Source organism: Parathielavia appendiculata (assembly GCF_033297405.1).
Source record: "Parathielavia appendiculata strain CBS 731.68 unplaced genomic scaffold N657scaffold_5, whole genome shotgun sequence".
In the NCBI taxonomy this organism is placed as follows: domain Eukaryota; kingdom Fungi; phylum Ascomycota; class Sordariomycetes; order Sordariales; family Chaetomiaceae; genus Parathielavia; species Parathielavia appendiculata.
In genome coordinates, this window is record NW_026944224.1 from 1,497,918 (window position 1) to 1,521,140 (window position 23,223).

The following is a 23,223-nucleotide window of genomic DNA, read 5'->3' on the forward strand; positions in this document are numbered from 1 at the left end:
AGACGCTGGGGTCTGACCACAGGGGGGCGCCTTCACATTAGCGAACTTCTTCTAATCTACGTTTAAGCTCTCCCGTTTCACTGCGTCCCTTGCTGGGGTATATATGTTTGGACCCTTGCAAGGCATCGAACCCAGCGCTCAACGAACAAGCCATCATCCCCCTGAGCATACCACACATAGAACTACCAAACTGCAACAACGATCCTCCACTGTAACAGGCAGGCAGCGAAATAAGGGGAAACAAGTCACATCACAAGCCCCAAACCCGGGAGATGGCGCAAGTCAATAAGTGGGAACAACAGCAGGGCCCTTCCAACTCTACCAACAAATAACAAGCCACAACTAAGCCACCCCCGGACCAGCCGAACAGCTGCCACCCTCCTCCTACAATTACACCCTCCCATCCGCCTCCAAGAACCTTACCGTATCGTCATATCCCACCGACTCGCCACTGCTGCTCCAGTCGTTGTAGCCATGCTTCTGCCTCCCTCCCTTCAACCCCATCCATTTGCCAGCTAGAGCGGCATCGACTACTCCCCGAACCAGCAAGATCCCATTCAACAACCCCCTACACCCCGTCCGCCTGCCAAGCTTTCAGGTTCCTCAGCTCACATATTAAAGATAAACATATACGCAGACGCATGTACCGCCCGCCCCGAATCCCAAACTCATACCATAAAGCAACCATTCCAGTCCGCCAAACCACGAGGATCAACCGCATGCCAGCCACCCAGGACAGTCGCAGGACCCCGCTTTAAATTCTCAAGCGTCGGTGCACTGCCAATCCGAGATCTAGGACCAAGTCGACAACATTGTCCCTTTTCGACTCGCGGCGGAGGGAATGAATGAAGACAACTCGTTCCGTTTCGTTTCGTTTCGGCTCGACTATAGCAGGAGTTCCGAGGGATTTGCAGCATGCCGCCCAAGTAAAAGAGAAATGGGGGAAAAAATACTCAAGATGAACGATAACAACAGCAAAAACCCAGGCTAGCGTGTGTGGTATCAAAAAAAAGTGCCGGACCATGAAACCAGCGCGACACGAAACATCAACCAAACAACGACCACGGAATTAACCAAAAACACGGAATTAACCCACCCGCCCACATCCTCCCCTACCCTTCCCAGGCCATGTCCTTCCCTTTCGTACCCTCAAAACCAAGCAGCCACCCGACCAACCCATAAGAAAAATAGAGAAAATAATTAAGTTAGCAAAAGAAAAACAAACGCCATTACCGATCCATACGCTTCAAAAAATGAGAACGAGAAACACAGAAAAAAGAAAAACATCACCAACCCTCCACCTCCTCCTCTGCCCACTCATCACCGGCCCTGCCACAGTCATCACAGCCACAACCCTGGCGTCGACAAAGGCAAAAAGGGGCGCCCTACCACCCCTTTTTCCTCGCAAACCGCTTGTTGAGCAGCGCCAGCACCTTGGGCACGTTGAATTGGACGTACTCGAGATCCAACTCGTCCTGGTTGTCCTTTTGCATCTCGAGCAGGTCGTCGAGCTTGAGGTCCAATTCGAGCAGGCCGCGGTTACGTCCTACAAAACACACGTTAGAATCCCAGGGCTCAGTTAGAGTCTAAGCGGAAGTTGGGTGGTAGCTTACCCTTGTAGTGCAGCGAAATGACAAACGTCCCCGGCAGCGGGCTGGTAAAGTTGAAATAAATATTCGCCCGCCGATTATCCGGGACATTGCTCTTCTGAATAACCCCTTCCTTCTCCAGCTGCTGGTGCGTAAACTTGTACGGACCCAGGACCTGATGCTTCTGCTGCTTGCGGCGGGTGCCCTCGCTCTGGCTCCGGACATTGTGCAGATAGTTCTTGTACGTCTCGAGCTGGCCGACCAGATACGTATTATGATCGCGAATTGTCTTGTACACCTCATCCAGCTTCTGCGTCTCGGCCAGGACGCCCTCCTTGAGCGAGCCGAGGTGCTGCAGCTCCTGCTCGACCTCGTCGCGCAACAGACTGAAACCGTCGCTCTTGTCGACCACGCGCAGCTCCTGCAGCTGGCTGAGCAGCTCCATGGCGCGGATGCCCTTCCGCACCATGACGGCGTCGTTCTTGGACGTGGCTGCCGCGTCGGCGATGCGCTCAAGCCGCAGGGGGCGCTTCGCCACCGACGACGTCGCGGGGATCGTCCGCAAGATCTGCACAAAGATGGACTTGGCCTCCATGAAGAACACCTCCTCCTGGGTAATGTCGAGCGCGGCCGTCAGGTCGTCAATGGCCGTCTCCCACTTGCTGTACAGCGGCAGGTTGATGACCCTGTTCTCCTTGCGGGGGACCTGGGGCGGTGCGGGACCCAGCTCGGCCATGATCATAGAAAGGTGCGAGTTTTCGTCCTTGCAGAGCTCGTCGCGGTGTTTCTCGATCAGGGCGTGCATGGCGTAGATTTCGTTCAGCGTGATGGACAGCTCGAGATCCTTCTTGGACAGCGCAACGTAGTTGTCCATCTCGAGGCTCTCGTAAAAGTCCTGCACCTCGCACAGGTCGAGCATGAACTTGTTGACCCGATCCTTGTTCTGCTGGATGAAGGGCTGCAGTTTGGCCATGTACGGCTCCTTGGAATAAGAGGGCTTGTTGGCCAAATTCTGCAGCATCTTGGCTATGAGCGTGAGCGTCCTTCTCGGGCGGTCGGCGGGGATGCCATCGATGAGCATGTAAGACTTGGGCGTGACGATGGCCGGGTTGATGAAGCGGAGGAAGAAGAAGCCGCCAATCAGGGTGCAGATAACCTGGTCATTAGCATCAGGGTATTTCCTCTTGGTCAGGCTACGGATCTGCTTGCAGATCCACCGAATACCATATGGCGCCTCCTCCAGCCCTTCAATGATGGTGGTCAGGAATCCGTTGGCAATCTCGGTGAGCATTGTTAGCCGCGGCTCGATGATGGCCTGAACCTGAGGGTTCTCGGCGGCCTGCTCCGCGGTGATGCCCTTGGGCAACGACGCCGGCAGGCTTCCCGTGTCTTGTTCGATCTGCTCGATCATGCGTTCATAGACCTTGAGCGGGTTGATCTCCAAATCCAAGTCCTTCAGCTCAATCAGGCTGTTGATCCTATCGGCCAGCACTGACTTGAGGAAGCTCTGGCCGGGGCCTCTCCTTGTGTACGTCGTCATCATGCGCGAAACTGGCGTGTTGGCGCGCAGGAGCGACGAATATTCAGGGGTGTTATCGAACTGATACGTGAGGACGGACTGTATGCGAGCATGTCAGCTATGCCGGGCTTCAGCTGGCTGGAATCCACACACCTGAAACATGGTCAACAGCAAATGCTCTTCCCGGCTTTCGTACTGGTTCCCGTAGATGGTGAACATGACGGTTTGCAGCAGTGAGTCGATCTCGGCCATGGACACCAGGCGACAGAGATGAGCAATGTGTCTGGGCTCCGACTGTAGCATGAACATCAAGTTCCCGTATTTTTGCGTTTTGTCGTCATTGGGAAAGGATCCTTCCTGCATCTCGGTGGCGTCTTCCAGGTGGCTGGCGACTTCATTTTGCTGACAGCGAGTCAGCGCAGCGTAGGAGAACGACAAATGGGCCCAGACATACCTCTTCCAATGCCATCCGGTTCTGGATCAGGAGCGCGATCCGCGAGTCGAGATATCGCACGTCTTTTTCGAGGACAAAGTTCTTCTTGGACTGCGACGAGATTTTGGACTTGAGATCGCGCAAAACTTTTTGCGCTGCAGAACCAGTCAATACACACGTGCCTCGCTGTCACAGTCTGTTCTGCACGGCGCACCTTTGGCCAGATCATCTTCAATGACCAAGTCGGATTCGTTGGCTGACATGGACATATACAAAGCCGACATGGAGTACCGCTTCGACTGGCGGGCGGACCGCGAGCCCTCGTAGGAGGACATTGTGTTCTGGCGGGATATTGGCTGGAAAGACGAGGAGGATGCGGTCGAGGCTCGGGAAGGCGTCTGCAGCATGACAGACATGTTGGCGGAGCCGGGGGCAGGATTCGGAGGTGGTCAGGCTGCCAGGCCCGGAGCCTCTCAAGATGGGGGCGGCGAGATGTCGGCACCGGCGGACGGGCGCGATTGACAGCTTTAATGGGTTGTGTCCTTCCTTTGGCGTGCGCCGTGTAGAGGATGGAGAGTGCTAGTTCGGGAACTCGTCCCTTTGCGCGGTGGCTATGCAAGCACCACGCGGCACCAAACAGTTGGGACGGTTCAAGGGCGATCTCGTATTGAATTGGGCAAAGTGCGCTGGGTACAGATGGCGGATTGAGTTCGGACGGTTGGGTCGGGAGCAGCCACACGATGAACGGCTTTGTTCGGGCTTTGCGCTGAAGTGGTTCGGTCGGTGGGAGAAGGGGACCCAATTGCACCCTCGCGCGCTCTCAGTGGGGCAAACGAGCGAGCGCAACAAAGGAGTAAATTAACGAAAGAGAGGACGGGACAGAAGCCTCTCAGGGGTGAACTGTTGGCCTGGAAAGGGTCGCTTAGATGGGGAAGGGCAGGGTCGATTGCCCTGATGTAGTGTGGACTTGTTGGGATGTTTTGCATAAGATGGTCGGGTGAGGGAGCGTGTGGTGAATGGGTTGAAGACTGTGAAATCTGCGTCTTCAACGCACGGGCGGATATGATGTGGGTGCGTCAAGGGGACTGGTGGACCCCTTGCAAAACTTCCGCTTGGGATGCAGCCAGTGGTGCCAGGCACAGCCGATACAGAGCAAGTATGGGGGTGGACCTAATTACTCGGTACATGCTTCCAGAGGTGGCCAAGTAAAAGCTTGACTATTTCCGTATTCGTATACAAGATTTATTGGGGTCAGATGCATGGCAAACACAGATTGTTCTTTATTCAGAAGACTTGTTCGCTATGCCAACTGAAAAGAGAACCTAATGTCGCATGTAGCAACGCGGTCAATTCCTGCAGTCTCGAGACATTCAGGGGTTGAGAAGGTGAAGCCAAGTACCTAATAAGGAGCTAAGTACACGTGGGCTGGAGTCGGTAGCATCAGACCGGCCAAGGGTAATTTACCTGATAGCATTTAAACACCACACATGCAACTTACGTAGGTAGAGTTACAGATTATATGCATGTGTACAGATCCGTACTAAAGTCTTGCTTTGCTTTTTTCATCGACACTTCTGCGCCACGCAGGCTCCGGGAGCTGTCTTTCTCGCTTGTGTGTTCTGAAACAGGGGAAACTGTGGAGCGCACGTTGTTCATGCAAACGGACCCCGTGCCATTCCCATCAGTTCGCAGGAATGAAGTCCTTCCACCTACCATTGGCCGGCAAGCAAGCTAATAATTGACCGAACCATAATTTAACGTATTTCTCGCTTTGCCGGCAGACACCGCTCTATCATGGAATGTCGTCGCTGCATCTAGCATCTCAGGTGTTGCGGGACGTTGTTGGAAGCTTGAGAGAAAGGACGGGATGACTTGCCGAATGTGAGATTGCTTGGCTGGAGGCACCTGACAAATAACAGCGCACGGTAATTGGCCAGATGCAGCCTCCACATCAACTGATGCAACTCTGGGCTTTTGTTAGCGAGGCACATGTCCTAACGACGAGGAAAGGAGAGGCGAATGCTTAGATATCGAGAGGTACAAGAGCAATAAGAAGGATAATAAAATGAAGAGAGAGAAGAGAAGCAAGAGATACTCCGTAGTTAGGGTGACTGTCTTTAAAGAAGAAGAATTTGTTTATTCTCTACTTCGATTTACACGCTAACAAACATAGAAACCACAGTAGTACTACGCTCCGCACCTATACCCCCTACCTGGCAGTCAATGACAAACATCAAGTCAACACGCATATCGAAGGCGACGTCCCAAATGAATTACACAGCAGATAGGTAATATACGGTATATGAAGGCGAGGTCTGGCAGGCCGCTCAAGCAGAAATACGAGACGAAATATCATCCACCGGTTCTTAGTTTATTCGCTGGGAGAGACAGATGTAATGTCTCGAATTAACACCCCGCAGTTATGATTCTGAGCGTGGGGGAGCAGCGGGGTAACCTTGTATGGCATGACTTCACCAATCTTTGTAGACTGGAGCTTTCCATACCCATACTGTGTAATCTGCTCTCAGGACCATACGAAAAAGACGAACAACACACGATATGGGGCGCAAGGTTAGAGGTCCGCGGCCCTTCTTGCGGCTGTTCCTGCAAATAGCCGACAAAATGAAATCACTTGCTTTTCTTGCCCGGGCCTTGCGGGATCCAGACGGGACGACCCGGTACATTCGAACAAGGTACGGACGGATATGGAGTACTCAACTTTAGGTAGGTTATTGCAACTTGTGGAACGGTGCTGGCGCTCTGTGCCAGGTTTGGACTAGCAGATGTCTCGCGTTTTCTTTGAAAAAGTCACTGATCGTCGGTTTGCTACTTTTAGAAAGAGGCATGTTGGTTTCAGCAGTGATTGACACGGACACAGATGAGCCGAGTTGGTCAGTGCCCGAGAGCGCGAAAGCAAAACAACAGCAGAACGGCCAATTCAATATCCATACCCATACACATACGTTCGATAACCGAAATGGAGTTGCGGAGAAAGCATTTTCAAGCCGCCGGCGCGCCTCAACCCATACGCTCGGGGCTCGACGTAATTCGGATGTTGAGCATGAGCCACCTTATTAAGTCAGGCAGGAGACGGCTAGGACGGTGCCAGATACCCATGAGACTCGGCAACATTGATTGGCCAGCCACCGCGTCGTCACAGCTCCTGGGCTGCAGGTGCCGGTATTGACCAAGCGAATGATGTTTCGCGGTCCCTTCTTCGCTGACACCCTTTCCAGAGTGCCGGGACGAACAACTCACCCAACCACACCCATTGCCGTCAGCTGTCAAACTCGTCATCAAGCCCGCCTTGGCACCAACGGATTCCAGAAGAAGCTGTGTGTCAGTACCTACTTCCGGTCCAGCGGGAAGAGAGTGCTCAACGTTATCTCGTACGGGAGCCCGGACATGACGGCCGGTGAAACCGGGTCCAGTTATGGTCATGGACATGAGACAGATCCCAACAGGCGAAATTGAACAGCCTGCATGTCTCTGCCACCGCAGCTGTCAAAATACGGCGCCCGTCGCACCGGCGATGGTGACAGTGAGGTACAGATATCCTGTGACCCCATCATGGAGCACAACTTCTGTTAAGCCTAGCAGGTGTGGTTGCACCGGGTCTTGCTTTTACGTTTTTCGTTGGCTCAAGCTCCTGCTGCTCGCGGAAATGTTCAAATTGGAGGGCATGCAGCCCTGCCAATTGGCGCAGTGTGGGGGAGGACAAGGCGTCGTCATTTTCCCATTGGTCTCAGAACCAACTCGTTCACAATTGTCCAAGGCTCACTTCTTCCTCAGCCGAGTACGGCCGCAGTACATATGGAACGGGTGGATGAGCGAGATGGAGCCGCCGGTGGTATAGACTGTTAAGGAGGAAGATGAAGTACAGCTACTTCTCTGTAGGATAGCGCATTCAGCCCGTCTGAAACTAGGCGCACAAACGGCCGTAATAGACTACAGTGGGGGTTCGAAGGTATCCGGCCACCCCACATTCTCCCAGCCATTCACATTATATACCTTGAGCTTCAACACAGGATATCTCAACACTGCAAGGTCGTAGCAGAAAAACGATAGTATTGTTAAAAGCTCAAGCCCAGGGCATCAATATTTGTATACCAACCCTTGGCTTTCCTAACTACGGCCAGCCGGTTCCGGCATTCCGTTAATCAGCTTATCAATCAACGTCTATGGGATAGCCTCCCACGCCACGCGCAGGCACTGTTTGAACCTCTCGATATCCAAGACGTTTTGCTTCAGATTCCATAGCTGGGAACATTTCCGTAGGTTCCGCTTCAGAACTGCCCAAACGTGCCCAATAGGATTCAGATATGGGCTATATACAGGCCACTCGATCCACGAAATCCGCCGAGCTAAAAGCCACTTCTCCGTCGATCGGCAGACATGAATCTTAGCGTTACCTTGTTGAAAAATGCCGGGTCTCGTCGTAATGAGGTGGAAGACCTTTTTCGAGGGCCTTCTGGTAGGATCTTGCGGTATATCCTTGCCTTGGAGAGTCCTCATCACGTTCCATAACTATAAGCTCGCTCCTCCCCCTTACCCAGATCATTCCCCACATTATGATTGAGATATTCGCCTTCACATGGTTCTTAAGGTTAACGAAACGCTTGTCGTATTTCTCCGAAGGAAAACGGAACTGCCAGGCGGTCGGATTTGAGGTATTATTTTGGCAAGAACACTCGTCCTAGAACATCGTCTAAGTCGGTCAGCGGGGTAAAAAGATAGGGGTAGGTTTGATATAACTTACTTGAACTAACTCTCCGTTGTTTTCAAGCTAATCGCATGCAAAGTCATACCTATAATTTGCCACGTCTTTCGTCAAAGGATTTCTTTCAAGAGACTTCCATTTACGAAGGTTATATACTCGGAGACAACGACGGATCGTTGAGTAGGAGACCTGCTTACCAGTTGCGTTGACAAGCGCTTTCTTTGCGAGGGATCGGTTCTTTTTTACGAGCAAAATGATATATCGCTTCTCCCTTTGAGTCAGGGCCGGAGGACGGCCGGTACGAGGCTGGGCTTCAAAAGTTTGGTGACTTTTCCAGTGCTCAGTACAACGGGCGATAGTATCGCGGGAGACGCGAAAGAGCTGGGCGACGGCGCGTTCGCTTGGCCAGCTGCAACGAGGGTGCAAATGGCTGCACGTGCCCCTGGAGATAGCTCATGTAACCTCCCACGACCGACGGTTAAACTGGCAACGAAATCAGCCAAATTGAGCTTCATGATGTCGAACTGTGGTGGTTCGGAAGTTGGGAAGGGGAGGACGCGAGACGCGACCGCGTTAAATTGATGTGGGGTGGCCGGATGCATTTGAACACCCACTGTAGCTATAAACACGAGCCGGGATGTGCACAGATGCATATAGAGGCTGTCCTAAGATGAGGGGCCAAGGAAGCTGATGAGAGACATCGAGACGAGTTTTGAATAGGTATGCTTGCTAGGACGCTCCTGTTCATTCCCACAGCGTATTGGCAATTGGGCATATACGGTATGTGAAGCACCAGGAGAGATAATCCACAAGGTGCTGTTGCTTAAGTTCTACATTCGGTGCTTCAGGTTGGGTGTTGCGCCAGGAAAGCGTAGAGTGGTCAATCAATAAGATCCTGCACACTGCAATGTCCTTCCGTATGGTATCTGGTATCGGCTTCGTTTTTTGCTCCCCCAGCGAACATACAACCAGACTTCACTCCCGAAGCAACAGCACCTCCTGGGTCGCCTCTGCTCTGTGCTTCCCATATGGTAGCGGACATGTTCCGGCGGAAGGAATGGAGAGTAGGCTGTAGCTAAGTACCTTACATTATCCGTCTTCTCGTCGTGCGTCTCTGCGCTCCCCTTTTCTCTCTTCTCTTCCACATCACAAACAAAATAACTCTGGAAGGATACAGGGTCATCCATATCCCCATTCAATCCATACCTTATCCCCACTGAACACCATCTTCCAAGTTAAAATTAATGTGACATTGTAAGGGCCTTACGGGATCATTCACATGCCCATTGAACATCTTCACTGACCTTTCTGTCTTCAACAGTTTTTAGATCGGAATCCCCGCTGCAATCAGCCGCGCGGCGGCGGCCGCCACCACCACCACCACCAGCAGCCACCTCCACACCAACGCCGCCATTCACCCAAGCTGCCGCAGCCCTGGCGCCCACTCCTCCCACCGCGCCAGCCAATCCTTTGCTTCCCCCGGCCCCCCCGCGTCCAGTCAAGTAGAGCCCGGCAAACCCCTCCCCCGGGACCTCGACCAAGAGGCTCAAGTCGTAAGGCGACTGCTGCAGTGTTGTTGGATCTTCCCCCCGTCGCTACCGACAGATTTTGACAGAGGCTGCATCTGATTAGAACCCAAATCCAGATTTGGGAAAGGAAAGGGGATGTCATTCGCTGGTGGGGGTGGCAACTCGGTGGGAGTTGAGCAGGGGGGGAACAGCGATGGCGTGGACGGCAATGGTGACACTCGTCCTGGTGGTGATGGTCTTGGTGTGCGCGGCGCTGTCTTCCTCTTTCCGTGATATTATTTTGTCAATTATGTCAATCCCTCTTATGTGCTACACTTACGAATAAACCAGGGCTGGATTTTAAGAAGACCAGATGTCTCTCTCACAGAGTTGATCCGGCTTGGCACCGTCCATGGCCATCTTCCGCTCCGCATTTCGGAGCCCGCAGGCTCTCCCCACATTCCCCAGTTTGTGGCTTGCATGCCTCGGCAAGCCGGGGGGTAAATTCCTCTTCCCTGATGTTGCACCTTCCTACATGCATGAAGAGTTCCACTTTATCAGCACGCTCGGATATTGGCTTGCATGCGGGCAAAACAAGGGCTGCATGGAGCTCGATCCCACTGGCTTCCCAGGTTCCCTTCCCCATCTCCTTCCGTTCTTTGGTGACTTGGTCGCAAGATCGATACGGGAACGCAAGCCACACGGACACGAGCACAGGCGTAGCCACAGGTTGACGCCAACTCAAGGCCCATCCGTCAGATGGACTAAGAAGGTACACCTGCAGGAAGGTGTTTGCAGGTGATGAGCACATCAGACCAAGGAGACGGGAAGACCAAGAATATCTCAGTCATCGATACTCGGGTAGACCGCCCGACTATCGGGACGACTTCTGCACTTTGCTTGCCCCGAGCCGAACCGCACTTACTCCCGGTCTACTCTCGGCAGACCCGCTCTACGAACAGTTAACCCGGCTAAGAGTCTTGCCTGTTGCTGACGAATCTCCCACTGTCATGATATAATTTCAGGCCTACCAACCATTTTACCAACGGGTATCGCTCTCGTCCCTGTACTTGTACTTATTTTTCGTCTTGGCGTCCAGATCGATTTTGGGCACTTTTGCCATGCCAGCCCTGGATATCCCGAAGTCACATTATCATCACTAGACATCGAACCCCGTTGTTGATGGCAGATAGCCAATTCTCACCATGCCGAGTGATATATTAGATACAGAGAAACAGGACCCTGGCACTCCGGATGTCCACGGCGGCATCCGAACTTCGACCCTTCCGCATTCACCCCCTGCCAAAGACAGTCATCCTCTATCTCACTCAGACCGCAACTCCTCCAGCGGCACTAGAACCCTGCTGTACATGTTCGAGCACGACCAGAGCCAGCCCCTCCGCCACGCCGAGATGGAAATGGAACCCGCCTCCTCCCCGGACGAGCATGACGACGACATTGACGAGGAGCACAACCCGCCTTCCGCCCTCGCCCACACCGCCACCCGCACCTCCGTCACTTCATCCGCCTCCCGCCCGCCAGACTACGAAGTCACCCTCGATGCCACCGACCCAGAGAATCCCCGCAATTGGTACGTGTTAACCTCCCCCACTTTCTTCCCTTTTCTCCCATTGCACAAAATCAAGGCTGAGGGTGGGTTGAAAGAGACTAAAAATTCCCAAAAAAAGAGTCATGACTGAGAAACAAGCATATATATATATATATATAAAAGGCCCCTCTGGTACCGCACCTACACTGTCCTGGCCGTATCGTACGCGACCTGGGTCGTCGTGCTGTACAGCACGAGCTACATGGCCGCGATCCCGGGCCTCATGGCCGATTTTGGCGTCGCTGACAAGCCGCTGGCCACGATGGGCCTGACGTCGTACCTGCTGGGGCTGGCGGCGGGGAGTGTGGTGGTTGCGCCCATGAGCGAGCTCTACGGGCGGAGGGCCGTGTATCTCGTGTGTATGGGTGTGTTTGTGCTGCTGATTGTGCCGTGTGGGGTGGCGGGCAGTTTGGGGGTGATGGTTGGAGTGAGGTTTATTGGGTGCGTTGTCCTCTTCCTTCAAGTTGCTCTTCCCAGCCTCTTCTAATCCCGGGGAGAGGTGTGCTGACGGCGACAGGGCGGTGTTTGGCGCGGCCATGATCTCCAACAGCCCCGGGACCATAGTCGACATTGCCGGGCCCGAGACGCTCGCGCTGTGCATGTCGTGGTACAGCATCGCGCCGCTCAACGGGCCGGTCACGGGCCCGCTGATCGGGGGGGTTGTGTATGAGAACCTGGGGTGGCGATGGAGCAACTGGCTGGCCATGATTCTTGCGGGCGTTGCTGTGGCCATGCTGGCCCTGGTCAAGGAGACGTACCCGCCAACGCTGATGCAGAGGAAGGCTGCCAGGCTGCGCAAGGAAACCGGCGATGGCAGATGGTGGTGCCGACATGACCAGCGCGTGTCGACGCTGGACCTGCTCAAGACCAATCTGAGTCGGCCGTTTGTGCTGGCCGCGACCGAGCCGATACTGTGGTTTTTCAACATCTGGTCAGCTCACACCCCTTACCCGTGAATAACCAACCAAAACCCAATGGCCCTTTGAACCAGCACAGCAGTAACCTAACCCCCCACAAGGATCTCCGTCATCTACGGAATTCTCTATCTCTGCTTCATCGCCTACCCCATCGTCTTCACCCAACACCGCGGCTGGACCGTGTCGCAAACAGGCCTCTCCTTCCTCGGCATCGGCCTCGGCACCCTCCTCGCCATCATCCTCGAACCCCTCTGGCGACGCCTCATCCTCTCCTCCTCCTCCTCCTCCTCCTCCTCTCCCCCCACTAAAACAACACCAACACACTCCCCCCTCGCCACCACCACCAACCCAACCCATTCTAAATTTCCAACCCCCGAAGCAACCGCCCTAGTAATGTGCATCGGCGCCGTGCTAACACCACTAGGCCAATTAACCTTCAGCCTAACCAGCCTGCCCCGCTCAATCCATCCCTCCATCCCCATCGCGCTAGGCGGCATCCCCTTCGGCATGGGCAACACGCTCTCCTTCATCTACGGCAGCAACTACCTCGCCTCCGCCTACGGCCTGTACGCGGCGTCCGCCCTGGCGGGCAACGCCGTGCTGCGCTCTGTCGTGGGCGCGGCGCTGCCCTTAGCCGGGCCCGCGCTGTACGCGGCGCTGACGCCGCGGTGGGCCGGGGTGTTGCTGGGCGGGTTGGAATGCTTGCTTATTCCGATCCCGTTTGTGTTTTGGCGGTATGGGGACCGGATACGGGATAGGAGTCGTGTGATTCGGTTGATGCGGGAGGAGAGGGATAAGACTGAAAGGCGGGAGGCGAGGGTGCTGGCTCGGAAGGAAAGGAGAGAGGTCGAGGAGGAGAGGAGGGTGAGGGTGAGGGAGGAGGGGGAAGTGGTGGTCGTCGTGATGGGTGTGGAGGGAGATGAGGAGAAGAAGCGGGCGGCTGCACAGGGAGCAAGGATGGCTTGATTGCGGCGTAAGCGTGTGATATAGGTTAACTTGGTGCAGTGGTTGGCGCTGCCAACGAAATGTACATAGCAAGACTGTCTGCCAATGGCTTTTATTATTGCAAAGCCGACCCTGGCCCATCTCAGTCAACCAGCCAGGCCTACAGTCACATCTCTCTACTACGTACATTAAGCCAACACCGGGACTTTCAGAATATTGATTCCAACAAGCAGGACTCCAAACTCATTTCTAGAGCCTCATTAAAAAGCTTCTCTGTAGCCGCTAGACAAGCCGTCGCTGCCCCGAACCAGCCAGCCACCCATTACTCCATGAAAAGGTTGATGACCGGCCAACAGATGCATCCGAGGCCAAAAGTCGCCATTTACCCGAACCAGCCAGACCCCGTCCAGCGTGGAAATGCAAGACAAGCTCCCCGGCCTGTTGAGTCTTTCTCCTTTTCGTTCCCTTTCCTTCCGGTATTACCTTTACCATCAATGAATACATCGCGCTCCATCAAGAGGCGTGTAGAAAAGGTTTGCAAAGCAAGACTCCCGAAGATGCCAACGCCAGTAGCAATGATACAACCCCCTTCCTAGTACCCAACAATCACTGTCACATAGCCACCCCAGGCTGCGCCATGCCGGCCCCAAGCGACGACAGTAACCCGGACGATACAGCGCCAGCATCCGCCCCCGTCTTCGCCGACGCCATCTGAGCAAGCTTCTCCCGTTCCGCCTTCTCTCGATCCCGAATCTCCTTCTCCAGCTTCGTGATCCGCGGTTTACGGACCGTACCGCCCCTCGAACCGGACCCACCACCCCTCCCGCGTCCACCGCCCCCCTCCCCACCACCCCGCGCACCGCCTCTACCCCCCCTCCCGCGCCCGCCGCGTCCCCGCCGAGGTCGTTCCTCCGACGCAGCAGGCTTCTCCACCTCAGGAATCAGCGGGCCAGAGTACACAAAAAAACCGTCCCTGCTCGCAGCCGCCTGCTCCTCCCAGAGCATCTCCGAGTCATCGACAAAGTCATCGTCCTTGTCATACTCGTCCTCCTTGAAATTCCTCTTCTTCCGCGCCGGTTTCGCCGACGTCCCAGCCCCATTCCCATTTGTCGCCCCCACACCGCCCATCTCAACATTACTCTCCCCAGCATCCGACCCCTGCTCAACAATATCCTCCTCCATCTCCTCGCCCTCCCCATCATCCCGCCCACTGCCCGTCGTCCTCTCCAGCGCAGCCGTCGCCGCGGCGATGCGCGCCTTGCGCTCCCGGCTGGCCGCCAGGCGCGGGTGCAGCGCGTCCCAGCCGTACCGCTCCTCGGCCATGCGCATGAAGTTGACATACTTGTTGCTCTCGCCCGGCTGCAGTGGAATATGCAGCGAGATGCTGGGCGCCTCGAGCTCCTCGCCGGGGCGGGCCTTGCCGAAGTCGAGGATGGAGCGCTCGTTGCCCGGGCCCGAGGGTAGCGGAGGAAGGGCGTCCTTGAGGCTGCTAATCTGGGGCGAGGAGGACGACGCCGCCGAGCTGCGGGCCTTTTTAAGGTGCGAGTCGCGCTCCTGTTGGACGACGGCGGCGATCTTTTTGTTGTTGCTCTGCGCCGGTGCGGCGGGCGCGGCGGGTGTTGTCGAGGCGGCCGAGGACATGGCGCTGGGGATGGAGGTCATGCTGGTGAAGGAGATGGTCTTGGACTCGGGTTTGCTAGCTGATACGGGAGCTGGGGTAGGCGGTGGGCCACGCCTTGCCTCGGTGAGCGTAGGTTTGGGCATCCACTGAGGCGCGTTCCGCACCGCGTTGGAGGGTGACGGAGGCACCGACGTCGAGTCCTGGAAGCGTGGCTGAGAGGTGGGGTTGGTGTACGAGGGACGAGGCGACATAACAGTGGGGGCTGGCTGGGGATCCACCAGGCTGGCAATCGAGGGGGAAGCGCTGGCCCGGTTGATTATCTGGGTGGGCGCGCGGGGTGAGCCCAGCTGCCCCGTGCCGTAAGGGTCACGCGTCGTCACGGATTCCCGGATGGGATCATAGTTGCCCCTGATAGGGTCAAACATCTGCCTGGCCGGTGCGGCGGGTTGGGGTTTGGGCTGGGGCTCCTCGTTGAGCAGATTCTGCATGTTCATGGACCCGTAGCCGCTCTCACGCTTAGGGGCCGGGGGCGCAAAACCAACATCGGTTGGGGTGGAGCGCGCATCAAGGGCCATGCGCATCGGGGTGAGCTCAGTAATCTTGGCCTGGCGAGGCGGGCCCGAAGCGGACCTAGCGTCCATCTCTTCGGTGGCATCGCTCGCCTCGGTGGCGGCAGCCTTACGTTTCCTCTGGGCAGGAGGGGCATTGGGGTCCTTGGGCTTCCGTGGTCGACGTTGTCTGGGCTGGTCGGGGTTGGTGGAGCTGCCATCGGCGGGGACTTTGGGCTTCACGGTGCTGCCGGGTTTCCGGCCAGGCTTCTTCCGGGGAAGACCGGCGGCGGTCAGCGGGACGGTGGGGGGGGGTTCGGTGGGTTGCTGCTGCTGCATGATCGAGAAGCGGGCTACCGAGCTGGGATCGACGATGATCTCGTCCATCTCAATGTTGGCTCGGCCGGCGTTGAGAATCCTGGTGGGAGAGCCGGGCTCCGATTCAGGGCCAGTGGGAACCGACGACAGTGATGGCGACGAGCTGTAGTGCTGTTGTTGTCGGTGTTGAGGTTGCTGCATTTCGAAACTCGGTCCTCCACTCTCTGCCATTCCTCGTGCGGGCCTAGGTTTTGTCCAAGGAAGATGCGATAACTTTGCCTCTTGCACAAGCTTCCGCTGTTGGTGACGGTGTGCTGCCGGCCTTTCTTGCCTGTGTTGCTAACAATGCCGCGCGGACACTCCAACAAAGCGGCGCCAACTGCCGCCAGCACAAATAACGTAACAAGTCGTCAATGGTGCTCAGGTTGTTGAAGCAGCTCTTCAAAGTCTTTGGCTGCCTTTGATAGGCTGCTCGGAACCCAGAGCTAGGGGCAATACCTGAGCTTTTTGGGGACCTGTTGCAGAAACAAAAAGACCTTGTGATTGGCTGAGCGACCAGAACGGTGGGGCTGGTGCTAGGGTCGGTTGGGCTTGGTTGCTCCTCCAGGGTCCGCGCTGGAGAGGACGAGTTGCACCTCTGAATGGCTTCGGCTCTGCCAACGCTGCAAAACCAAAATGCCGTCGGCGACAGATTTCAGGTAATAGGGCCCGCGTGCGTCGATGCAGTCTATCAACGCCGAGGATTTAATTCAGCAGAATCCGCTGAATCTAAATATGAGGTTTGCGCGATGGACAGAAGAGAAGGAGGTGGCGGTCGAGATGGGTTTTGCACGCTGTATCCGAAAAGTTGGTGGTGTTGAGTGTGTCTCTGGAGTGGAAGAAAAAGAGTAGAAAGGTTTGGGGGATGCGGAAGAGGCGAGAGACGACGGGGATGGGCTCAGTTTTTGGAACATTTCCATTATTTCGCAGCGGGCGAGGAAAATCGGGGCCCTGACCACCTAAGAACTGTCACGGACGCAAGGGAAATTTTGATCTGGAAAAGCGAATTAAAAACACCAGGTCCTGCGGGCTGGTAAGCTCGAAGGGGGGCCGTAGAACGGCATGGCGGGGTGGTCGAATGGGGAAACACGATTGAACGAATGTGAGCGCATGGAAAACGCCGGATGGAATTGGGAGAGGTGCATTGACGAAGAGAAAGGGGACACAAGGCACGGTGAAACTAAAGGGAACAGGCAGCTTGTAGAATGGCGCCAAGCGATGGCCCAGAAAGGGGCATGGAACGGGAAGACAGGCTCACATCACCTCGCCCAGCTGGCAACGGCGGGTACGGTGGTCGTTCCAGTCGATACGCAAGACCAACACTGTGACCAGGTAATGTACAGTGCCTAGCGCAACGAATGATGGAAACGGGAACCGGAAGGGAAATCAATGCTCGTCGTCTGTCGTCGATCATCAACGAACAGCCGGCACCAGGGCTGCAAATGTGAAAAGTCTTGGCCCACCCGAGAATCAGTTCCCGGTCGGCTCACGGGCTTCGCAGTTCAGGGGGCGTGACATGGATCTCAATTAAGAAACGTTCGAATGTGGGGCCTAAGGCTTCCGTGCCGAGCGCGCGGAAGAGGCGCCCGTACCAGGTACCTAGAGGATACTTTCAGCTCGAATTCTCCTGCCCTTCTCTGCAAAGCCCTGTCTTGTAGCTATTGGTACCTCGTTTCCGCGTTTGAATGTGGTGGGGTGCTGCGTACCATCTTTCAAGCCGCTGACCCCACACTCTCAAAGACAACAACCGCGGAGGTGTAGGATTAAATTTACACAACGGGCCACGGTCGTTTCAATTGCAAACCGCAGCCTGACGAGTGGTCAACGGGACCGAGGGGGTTTCAATTACCATATGGGGAGCGATTATTAAGTAAGACGACTTGCCTGTACTACGGTATAATGCCTCAACAGCATTACCTTACATATTTTGTGATGGTTTCACACTTGTTTGAGTGCAAAATTGCAAACAAGCTGTAGGACGCTATCAGTATACGACGGATTCGCAGCACAGCACCCGCCCGCAATTGTCTCTTGCAAGATGTACATTCGTGTTGATGTGTCGAATCTCGCCAACCATTGCCCAAACCAACGGAATGGCTTGAAGCGCACTGCTTCGTTGCAAGAAGCTAGTACCAAATGTGTTCCGGATACACGATAGCACCATGGAAGTTCCACAAGTGTGGGCCGCCAGCAATCAGATAATATAAACCAAGTGCAGAACGGACCGAGCTTAAATCAGTCAACCCGACCACATTCCGAGACCATCTTGCAGCCCGGCGAGTTGGACACCCTCGTGAAAATGGATATTACCTTAGAGGTCCACGATATCAAGGAGCGAGACATCAGTGACATCACGCCGCCCGTCTTCCCAACAGTGCCTGCGCCATCAGCCACGGGCTTCCCCGCCCACAAAACGCGAGCGTCGGCCTTCAAGCAGCAGCGACAAGGGAAACCAGCCTCAAACCAGACATTTCGTTCATCGAGACAACATGACGGAACCTCAAAGAGAGACACGAAGTTGGATGAGCGTCAAGGCATTGACGAGGAGAACAAGGCGATGCTAGACTCCATGTCGCCCGACGAGATCGCAGACGCCCAAAAGGAGCTCTTCAGCAACTTGGATCCCGATTTCATCCAAATGCTGCTAAGGCGCGCAAATCTTGACGAACAAGACGGGCCGTCGCCCTTCGACGTGGCGCCCCCTCAGGGCCCATCCAATGCGGATCACATCCCCCCCGTGAAGCCACGGCCAGTCACGGTGGAAGACGAGGCAAAGACCTCGCCCGAAGTCGACTCGAACGCGCTCCCGAAACGCACCCAAAGCAAGCCCAAGAAGTCGGTCACCTTTGATGATGACGCTGCACCGCCCGTCCCACCGCCCGACCTCTTTCCGGTGAAATCCATCCCCCGCCTCAAAACCGACGCCTCCGAGCCTCAACCATACGACGACAACAACAACAACCTCCCACCCGACACCCCTCACAACACGCACTTCCCCCGCCCGCCGCCCGTTCCCGACCTCGACCCGTCCAACCCAGACTTCCTCGAGACCATGCACAAGAAGTTCTTCCCCGACCTCCCCGCCGACCCGTCCAAACTAGCCTGGATGGCGCCCGTCCCCACCCCGGACTCGACCGCCGACCGCGAGTCGCCGTACTACCCGGGTCAGGACTCGCTCCCCGTCTCGGCCCTCCGCTTCGACTTCCGCGGCGCCCTGCTGCCGCCTCGCGTCAGCCGCGCCATACCCGTGACCAAAGGCCTGCACCACCATGGCGAGGCGCCCGAGGCCGCGGGTTACACCATCCCCGAGCTGGCGCGCCTGGCGCGGTCGTCTGTGCCCGCGCAGCGCTGTCTGGCGTATCAGACGCTCGGGCGGATGCTGTACCGGCTTGGGAGGGGGGACTGGGGTTCCGGAGCGGGAGGGAGGGGTGGGGAAGAGGACGATCTTGCTTTTGCGCTGTGGAGGTGCTTTAAAGAGGGCAGGGTGCTGGAGAGTTTGGAGATGGAGGCTGGGCAGCCTGAGGGGAAGGGGCATTTGAGCTGCAAGGCATATGCGACGGAGGCCTTGTGGTTGTTTGAGAAGGGCGGGTGGAAGGAGAAGTGGAGGGGGTTGTAGCATGCTGAGAGAAGAGGAGGATGGGGTTTTGGCCGGTTTACTGGCCATCGTGCGGTTAAGGAGCCAAGGACGTGCCTATATGAATATACCGCCTCGGGACGGATGTCCTTGAATCGGGATGTATGTTCTTGGATGGGGGCCTCTAATCATGAGAGAAACAGCTGTGCATTTGTCAGGCCTAGTCCGCTGGCAATGGGCAATGCAATCAGCAACTGCACTGCGGTACGTCGTCTGACAAGCTAATCACTTAGCACTGGCACGGAAGATGCCCGAGTACATAACCAAAATCAAGACTCTATTCTCGATGATACTGAAGCAGAGATTTGCTGTCTCCTCAGTTGATGGGGTTTTGTCCCAAGCTCGGCATCCGCCCTCTCCGTTTCCCAACCACCATCAAGCCTTCGGATCGGTCGAAATCCCTAGATTCCCGAAGCACGCGAGGACATTGGGCTTCCGGTCATAGCGAACGCCCTCGTCTGTTTGCCACCCACCATTAGCACTTACACTGGTCGGAGGGAGATGTAGAAGGAGGGAGAGCAAACTTACTCAGATCCAACGACGTCTGTCTCCAACCGCCCCAGACGTCCCTGCACGAACATTCGATCCACTGGGGATCAAAGTGCGACTCTTGCAGTCCTTGCAGCTGGTAGCGATGGCGTTGCCCCTGGATTTAGGTAACAAGTCAGCCCATCCATCCATTTCAATCTGCAACACTCTCTGCATGTAATATGGAAGTGAGGCAACAGAAGAGAAGTGGCCCGAGGATAGTAGATAACCTACTTGTCCTGCCAAGTCAGCGCCCCGTTGTAGTTATCGAGGCACAGGTTGAGGTCGAGCGACGTGCCATGCAGCATGTCGAAGATGGTGTCGTCGCCGCACTTGCCGGTGAGGCGCCGACGTTGACGCCACGTTCATTCACCTCGTAGACATCTACATCGTGAGTTTAGCCCAACCTAGTCTCGCAGAACGAATGACCATTCGTCATGGAAACATACAGCAGTGCGGAACAAAGCCGCCACCCTCGGCGGGGGGATCGCCTCTCGCAGCAAGACGCTCCGGAAAAGCCGTGACAGCTACGGTGGCCGTGGTGGCGAGGAGGACGAGGAACTGCATGTTGATGGCGATGATGATGTATGAGATAGTTGGTGACAGTTTCGGAATCTGCTGCCGCAAGAAGAGTAACGCAACAGAAATCGCCAGGCAGCTGGCCTTCAGCACTCTCTGAAAGCTTCCATGCGCTTTCGTCCCAACACAACAGGCAAACCCCACGTTCTTGCCTTGCTAGTGGTCAGAGCCCTCATATGCTTCGAGTTCTTTAGACAAAGCCCCATCCTACGGTGTCATCCCATAGCAGCGAGTCCATGTTGATGGCCCAGCTAGCGCGAAGAGTATACGTCCTTCACCCGGCATTGAGCCACACCACACAGATGTCACACAACCAGAGGGCACCAGCGGCAGCTGAACAAAGCCCTCGTACCAAGGTAACAACCAAGCAGAGCATAAAACGCAGAACACGACTTCATGACGGCATCAACCGAACCAGCGAGGGATCACAAACCCCCTCCCCAATCTTTATCCCCAACAAACAAACAACCCTCCCTCCATCCAACTTCCCACCCATGTATATATACCTCACAAAGGAAACAGCCCTCCATTCCAAGCCAAGCCCCAAAGTCTGATAACCCAGAACCGACCTCCAACAGCCCATCCCGCACAACAACCCAAACCCGGAAACACGCCATAACGAAACACACTTCCTACCCCACACGACGGATCGACGCAGGAGTAATGGGGGTCTAACAGAAACACCACAGATATTAACAACCGACCCATCACAACAGCAAACAAAGAAGGAAGGCAGGTCCCTTCAACCCCTTTCCCAAAACAACGCCCACCACACTAGACGGACAAGTCCACAAAAACCAGAACAACAGGACAACCCCCCTTTTCATTTCGGGCGGTGCGGAAGAACAGAAGTTGAAGCAGCACGAACCTGTTGGTGTTGTTGGTGCTGTAAATGCCCCCTCGCTTGCTGCTGGTGCTGCCCTTGCTGTTGTTGCTGACTCTGGCCCTGGCGACGGCCGCGGTCGATATAATCCTTATTCTCAATCGTGACACTCTTGGTCATGTGATTGACCTTGTAGACCCCAACCAGGCGGGCGGCGAGCTCAAACATGTTGTTGCGCAGCGAGATGACGATGAACTGGGCGTTTTTGGTGCGCTCCTTGATGTAGTTGGCCACGATGGACACCTGGGGGCATCATCAAATCATATTAGTCATCTATACGTATCGTTCGCCCCGGGAGCGGTTTTCGGCGACGTGGGATAACGCGGGAAAGAAGAAGAAGCAAGTGGGAAATGGGAAATGGGCTGAAGGGGAGGACTTACATTCCTGAAATCCAACGCGGCATCAATCTCGTCCATGACATACAGCGGCGTCGGCTTGTAATGGTGCAGGGCAAACACGAGCGCCAGCGAACTCAACGTCTTCTCGCCGCCCGACAAGTTACTAATATTCTTCCACGACTTCTTGGGCGGCATGACACTGAACAGGATCCCCTCGCTGAACGGGTCGAGCGAGTCGACCAACTCGAGCTCGGCGTTGCCGCCCATGGTGATCATCTGGTACATCTCCTTGAGCCGCAGCGAGATGGTGCTGAACCCCTCCATGAAGCCCTCGAGGCGCAGCCGGCGGAGGTCATCGCAGCGCTTCTTCGCCCCGTCGCGCTGCGCCACGGCGCTGGCGAGGTCCAACGAGCGCGCCGCGTGCTCTTCGACCCGCCGGCGGTACTCGGCCAGCACGCCCAGGTCGACGTTGACGTTCTGGATCTTCTCCTCGAGCGCAGCGATCTCGGCCTCGAGATGCTTCTTGTTCATGCCCGCCAGCTCGTCTTTGCTGTACTGCGGGAGTTCCAAGGGCGCCGACTGGCGCTGGTCGTGTGTTGACTGGGTCATGGTGGCGTCCTCAATCTCGGCTTGTAGTTGCGCGTCAGCGTCCTGCATGTCCACATCTCCGTCCCCATCCTGGGGAGCTTGAGGCGGGAGCGGAGCTGCTGAACTGCCGCCCGACTCCAAATCCGCGATGTTTTGCAGGGTCAGTTTGGAAAGCTGTTGTTCCCAATAGCGCCGCTTCTTCTGGTTGTCGGCAAGGACCTTCTGGTTCTCCTCCAGCTTGTTGCGCATCTCAATTTCGACCGCGCGCGTCTCATTCAGCTCGGCCGTCTTCTCATCAAGTTCAGCCTTCATCTCGGCCAGCTCCCGCTTCTTGGCCGACAGAGCCTCCTTTGCCTGCTCGACCCTGGTCTTAAAGTTCTCGGCCTCGTCTCCTTGGTTCTGGATCTCCTCCTCCAGGTTCTCAGACTCCTGGGTGGCGGCCTCGAGCTCCTTGGTGGCCTTGGCGTGGTCTTTTCTGAGCTTGACGATCTGTTTCTCGGCCTTGGCTTTGCGAACCTCGGCATTCGACATCTCTTCGTTCTGGGAGGTGATCTCCTCCTTGAGTGCATCCACCTTGGCTCTCTGAGCGCGGAGCTTCTCGCCGCCAATCTCCATGATCTTGTCCTGCAGCTCCTTAATCTCGTCCTCCACACTCGATGTCTCGCCATGCAATTTCTCAACTTCCCTGTTGAGCTTAGCAATCTCCTTTTCGAGGGCGACAATGCGGCTGTCGTCGGCCTTGGAGGGCTGGTGCTCCTTGGCAAGTTCCTTAATTCTGCGCTGAGCGTCTGCCAGATTCCTTTGTGAGCTGTCCATGTCGAGCTGGATCTTTTGCATCTTGGTGTCGAGTTCCGGAATCTGTTCCTTTAGGGTGCGGATCCGAACCTCAAGCTCTCGCTGACGTTCC

At 55.8% G+C, this 23,223-nt stretch overlaps 6 protein-coding genes across 6 annotated transcripts; 2 read left to right on the plus strand and 4 right to left on the minus strand.

Moving 5' to 3' along the window:
- Window positions 1-1,151: 1,151 nt before the first annotated feature.
- On the minus strand, window positions 1,152-4,074 carry N657DRAFT_399355 (Rho GTPase activation protein). Its single transcript, XM_062787186.1, has 5 exons — window positions 3,756-4,074; window positions 3,563-3,696; window positions 3,262-3,510; window positions 1,614-3,207; window positions 1,152-1,546 (listed from the first exon to the last, which is right to left on the minus strand). Exons 1-5 carry the CDS (start codon window positions 3,955-3,957, stop codon window positions 1,386-1,388), a joined length of 2,340 nt encoding a protein of 779 aa, XP_062648393.1. The 5' UTR covers window positions 3,958-4,074; the 3' UTR covers window positions 1,152-1,385.
- A 5,084-nt stretch (window positions 4,075-9,158) lies between these two features.
- Window positions 9,159-10,203, minus strand: N657DRAFT_671536 (uncharacterized protein; the record flags this gene model as incomplete). Its single annotated transcript, XM_062795598.1, has 6 exons — window positions 9,159-9,281; window positions 9,350-9,424; window positions 9,566-9,856; window positions 9,980-10,053; window positions 10,110-10,122; window positions 10,156-10,203. The coding sequence occupies 6 exons, from the start codon at window positions 10,201-10,203 to the stop codon at window positions 9,237-9,239; spliced, it is 546 nt and encodes a 181-aa protein (XP_062648394.1). The 3' UTR covers window positions 9,159-9,236.
- A 984-nt stretch (window positions 10,204-11,187) lies between these two features.
- N657DRAFT_571033 (MFS general substrate transporter) lies at window positions 11,188-13,261 on the plus strand (the record flags this gene model as incomplete). The annotated part of the gene is made up of 4 exons (XM_062788781.1): window positions 11,188-11,360; window positions 11,502-11,819; window positions 11,896-12,309; window positions 12,397-13,261. The coding sequence occupies 4 exons, from the start codon at window positions 11,188-11,190 to the stop codon at window positions 13,259-13,261; spliced, it is 1,770 nt and encodes a 589-aa protein (XP_062648395.1).
- A 621-nt stretch (window positions 13,262-13,882) lies between these two features.
- On the minus strand, window positions 13,883-15,910 carry N657DRAFT_552399 (HPC2-domain-containing protein; the record flags this gene model as incomplete). The annotated part of the gene is made up of 1 exon (XM_062787913.1): window positions 13,883-15,910. A coding segment is annotated over one exon (2,028 nt), but the record flags the coding sequence as incomplete, so codon positions are not given.
- Window positions 15,911-17,766: 1,856 nt separating this feature from the next.
- Window positions 17,767-19,686, plus strand: N657DRAFT_690121 (uncharacterized protein). The gene has a single exon (XM_062797029.1). The coding sequence runs from the start codon at window positions 18,066-18,068 to the stop codon at window positions 19,380-19,382; it is 1,317 nt and encodes a 438-aa protein (XP_062648397.1). The 5' UTR covers window positions 17,767-18,065; the 3' UTR covers window positions 19,383-19,686.
- Window positions 19,687-19,775: 89 nt separating this feature from the next.
- N657DRAFT_633664 (uncharacterized protein) lies at window positions 19,776-20,495 on the minus strand (the record flags this gene model as incomplete). The annotated part of the gene is made up of 5 exons (XM_062791225.1): window positions 19,776-19,858; window positions 19,929-20,046; window positions 20,163-20,167; window positions 20,262-20,312; window positions 20,378-20,495. The coding sequence occupies 5 exons, from the start codon at window positions 20,493-20,495 to the stop codon at window positions 19,776-19,778; spliced, it is 375 nt and encodes a 124-aa protein (XP_062648398.1).
- Between the last annotated feature and the right edge of the window lie 2,728 nt (window positions 20,496-23,223).